We start from the raw sequence: 4297 nt of genomic DNA, 5'->3' as shown, positions 1-4297 counted from the left end.
AGTAGTTTTGTGTGTAGTATTTTTACGATACATGAAGTAGTTTTGTGTGTAGTACATTTACATGAAGTAGTTTTATGTGTATACATGAAGTAGTTTTATGTGTAGTATATTTACGATACATGAAGTAGTTTTGTGTGTAGTATATTTACGATACATGAAGTAGTTTTATGTGTAGTATATTTACGATACATGAAGTAGTTTTGTGTGTAGTATATTTACAATACATGAAGTAGTTTTATGAGTAGTATATTTACGATACATGAAGTAACTGTGCTCATGAACACATGACATCTGTAATAACATTCTCGGTGAATAAATCCGGGATTCGATCTGATTGCGCGATGTAGCTCACTTGACATTTAATTCGCGGTAACTTCCGATTTGACATATTCGCCGATCTCCGCCAACAGTGAAATATTGCTTTTAAAGAGGTGCAATCGTAGCCTAATTGTGCAATTGGATTGAATCCCAGAGAAAGCTATACTAAGATGTTGCACTAGTGCTTCTTAAAAAAGCAGTTAACGAGACAAACTCGACACATAGTCAAAACACAGTGTTTAATAGACATTACATAGGCAGTCTGATGAGAGGAATACCATCATGTGGTAGGTAGATGCCAGATTGAAGTTGACCCTATAACCACTGATCCAAGGTCAGATGTTACCAGTCGATGACTATAAGGGAAACTACTTCAACCGTACTAACCACTGATCCAAGGTCAGATGTTACCAGTCGATGACTATAAGGGAAACTACTTCAACCGTACGCAAACGTGTCTAGACCTGCAATTTGTCACTGCGCATCTATGAAGGATAACCATTTTTGCTTAGCTAATTGCATTTGGTATTAATCAGGTTTGGGGTCAATTCAGAAAGTAAACCTAATTCCAATCAATTCAGAAAGTAAACCTAATTCCAATCAATTCAGAAAGTAAACCTAATTCCAATCAATTCAGAAAGTAAACCTAATTCCAATCAATTCAGAAAGTAAACCTAATTCCAATCAATTCAGAAAGTAAACCTAATTCCAATCAATTCAGAAAGTAAACCTAATTCCAATCAATTCAGAAAGTAAACCTAATTCCAATCAATTCAGAAAGTAAACCTAATTACAATCTTTACTCATTGAAGAAAATTGAATTTCACTTTACTTTGTGAATTGAGTTTAAATGGAATTGACCCCAAACCTGGACTTAATGGTTAAGGATCGGTTCATAGGGTAATCTGATCCTAGATCTGTGGTTAGGGTTGCAGGTTCTACCCCAAACCTGGTATAAATAGGACTTAATGGTTAAGGATCGGTTCATAGGGTAATCTGATCCTAGATCTGTGGTTAGGGTTGCAGGTTCTACCCCAAACCTGGTATAAATAGGACTTAATGGTTAAGGATCGGTTCATAGGGTAATCTGATCCTAGATCTGTGGTTAGGGTTGCAGGTTCTACCCAAAACTACAGATTACACATCACAACAAATATATTATACCAAGGTTGTGGTTAATCCCATTTCAATTCAGAAAGTAAATTGAAAATTCCAATTCTCTTAGGAATTAGGTTTACTTCCTGACTGGAATTGACCACAACCTTGATTTAAAAACCGAGCAGACAGTCACATAGTAGCTTTTTAGCACCCTGCCCCCCCCCCTTCAAACATCACGCTATGCCCCCCCCACACACACACACACTGAAGCATGATTGTCATTGTCACATGTAATCACAGAAAAACTGATAGCAATCCGATACAGTGAATTCAGACTTGATACATCTGTCATCTAACAACAACCACACAATGCTACCCATTTATTAAACAGAAGTTTGGGTATAAAATGATATTCTCTGTCACATCTATCTGTTTACTACAGTCTTGTTTTCAAAATCGAATCTAAAAATTGGGCCAAAATGTTAGTTTAACACAGCAGACAAAACAAATTTTTAAAAAACAACATTAAAACAAGTGAGTTCCCTTTTCTTTTTCTAGCTGACAGTGAAATTTAAAGCATGCGGTTTGTTTACCAACTTCATGAATTCTATTTAACAGATTGATTGATGAATGGATTGATTGATTAATGGATTGATTGATGAATGGATTGATGAATGGATTGACTGATGAATGGATTGATTGATGAATGGATTGATGATTGGATTGATTGATGATTGGATTGATTGATGAATGGATTGATTGATTGAATTGATTGATGATTGGATTGATTGATGATTGGATTGATTGATGAATGGATTGATTGGAAGCACAGTTGATGTTGATAAGAATACAGTCTCCATTCCGTCTTTACTACTCAGGTAAACGAGCCTGAATATCTTTTCGCTGGGCGTCACTACATGGCCATGCAGTATCACCTCACCGGATGGGCAGTACAGTACATTAGGATTTCAGTTTCTGTATGGTTTTTTGGGGTACAGGCCCACATTATTCATCGCGTAATAAAGCAGGGAGGGAAAACCACGTAGAATGGCTGCTCCGAAGTTTTTTTTGGGGGGGGGGGGATCAACCCACTTAATTGGCCTAGTCCTGCACCAGTCTGAGCGGTGCACCTGACAATATGCGTATATATCAAGTGAACGAGTCATAAGATAGTTAGGGTAATGTCAGGGTTGTGTTAAGGTTAGGGGTTGGTTAACCCCTATGAGTTAGATAGGTACTAACAACTGTGTCCTCCTGCCATCGTGACAGATGGAATAGTTCCAGAATGACTTAGCATAATTCCAGAACATTCTACATTCTAGAACCCGTGTCTGGAGGTGGACACAGAGAGTGGCTGGCCCCTCCCCGGTTGTCCCGTTAGCAGCCCTGGAAGTCAGGCTGTGATTGGCTGTGACTTTGGGTGGTCAGGAGACGCTGCTGCTGCTGTAGAAACCTGATGACCTCAGGACTCCTCAGCAGAGACTGGGGACAAAACACACACACACACACACACACACACACACACACACACACACACACACACACACACACACACACACACACACACACAGACGCTAGTGTGACGTAATACATTGTTTGAATTCATGGTACTGGTAGGTATGCTGCACATTTCAACAACCTAAGATGTGTTAACTGCCGTGTCTATACGTGTCTGTCTGTGTGACCCACCAGTCTCTTCTGGTTGAGCACCTGTTCGATGAGGGAGGGTCTGGCCGGACGGTCCCCCACGGTGCCAAGACGCTGCTTGTTTACAGACACAGGCCTCTCCTCCAGGCTCTCCTGATCAACACACACACAGTGCAGATCAATATATAACCATCACACATATCCCCTTTAGACTAGAGCAGTATTCTTCAGTCCTAGTCCTGAGGAACCACACCAGGGTTTTGTTCCAGCCCTATCGTAACAAACCTGACTCAACGAACAAAACTGGAACAAAACCATGCACATATTGTGCATTTCCTGGACTATGATAGAAAAACAGATGAAATAATTACACCCGGTGTGTGTTTGTCTGTCGGCCAGGTAAACTCTTACATCTTGTTTCCCGCTGGACATTGCCTGGTCACTTTTCTTCTTCTTGTACTTGTCTTTGTACATCTTGTTACGGTGCTTCTTACACATCCAGGGTTTCCGCTGCTTGGCTACCTGGGTCGTGGTCTCCGTACAACCGTCGTACGTGCACGTTTTCGACACGTTCTCGTTCTCCCCGAATCCGTCTTCCTCGTTGAGCTCTTCGGGACTCGCAGCGCTGTCGCGCGGGTCCGAGGTGTCTAAAACGTCGCTCTCCTCGTCGGCATCATCCATGTCGTACGAGAACATGTTATTGTCCGATTCTTGCGGCGTGACTACATTTCTGCAGTCGACAACACCGCTTTTGTCAACGTAGTACGTCTGTCCGTCCTTGGTTAGTAGGAGCGAAATGCTCGAGTCCTTGTTGTTACCCGTTGAGGTGGAACTCTCCTCTTCACTCATGATTTAGATCAAATTAATCCCCCCCCCACGATTTTGTAGAAAAGGGATAAGGTAAAACAGTTGCCCAGAGAAGTGGCCTGTCCCGTAATCTATTGCTGTAGCTGGCAAGGTGTTGTGAGTTAACTCGCATGTAATTGGAAGCTAACTAGTCGAATAGCTTGACATTCACTTCCCTCTAATAGATCTGAGTCTCTGCACGAAACGATGGTACACGCTAATTAAATAATACGGTTATAGATACCTGATCTAACGCAACGTCATATAGTTAAGTGAGGAAATTATTTATAAATACCCCACAAATGTTTAATCTGTAGGCTTGATGCTTCCCTTCCTCTCACACAACAAAAACAAACGAGGACAGTCCGCCGAGAGAGAGCAGGACAGG

The 4297-nt window shown here is 41.3% G+C and overlaps 1 protein-coding gene across 1 annotated transcript; it reads right to left on the bottom strand.

Moving 5' to 3' along the window:
* Positions 1 to 538: 538 nt before the first annotated feature.
* On the bottom strand, positions 539 to 4297 carry LOC124007444 (regulatory factor X-associated protein). The gene is made up of 3 exons (XM_046318007.1): positions 3475 to 4297; positions 3106 to 3216; positions 539 to 2898 (listed from the first exon to the last, which is right to left on the bottom strand). The coding sequence occupies exons 1-3, from the start codon at positions 3910 to 3912 to the stop codon at positions 2794 to 2796; spliced, it is 654 nt and encodes a 217-aa protein (XP_046173963.1). The 5' UTR covers positions 3913 to 4297; the 3' UTR covers positions 539 to 2793.

This window comes from Oncorhynchus gorbuscha, linkage group LG20, assembly GCF_021184085.1.
Source record: "Oncorhynchus gorbuscha isolate QuinsamMale2020 ecotype Even-year linkage group LG20, OgorEven_v1.0, whole genome shotgun sequence".
NCBI classification, from domain to species: Eukaryota; Metazoa; Chordata; class Actinopteri; order Salmoniformes; family Salmonidae; genus Oncorhynchus; species Oncorhynchus gorbuscha.
The sequence above is the reverse complement of the archived record's forward strand: the minus strand, read 5'-3'. Positions and strand labels throughout refer to the sequence as shown.

What these genes read in the sequence shown, in the direction of transcription:
- LOC124007444 (XM_046318007.1), bottom strand. Translation starts at nt 3,912, where the DNA reads ATGAGTGAAGAGGAGAGTTCCACCTCAACGGGTAACAACAAGGACTCG. An exon ending in TGTCCAGCGGGAAACAAGAT is followed by an intron (nt 3,217 to 3,474) that starts GTAAGAGTTTAC and finishes TGTGTTGATCAG; the next exon opens with GAGAGCCTGGAGGAGAGGCC. An exon ending in TGCTCAACCAGAAGAGACTG is followed by an intron (nt 2,899 to 3,105) that starts GTGGGTCACACA and finishes TTTTGTCCCCAG; the next exon opens with TCTCTGCTGAGGAGTCCTGA.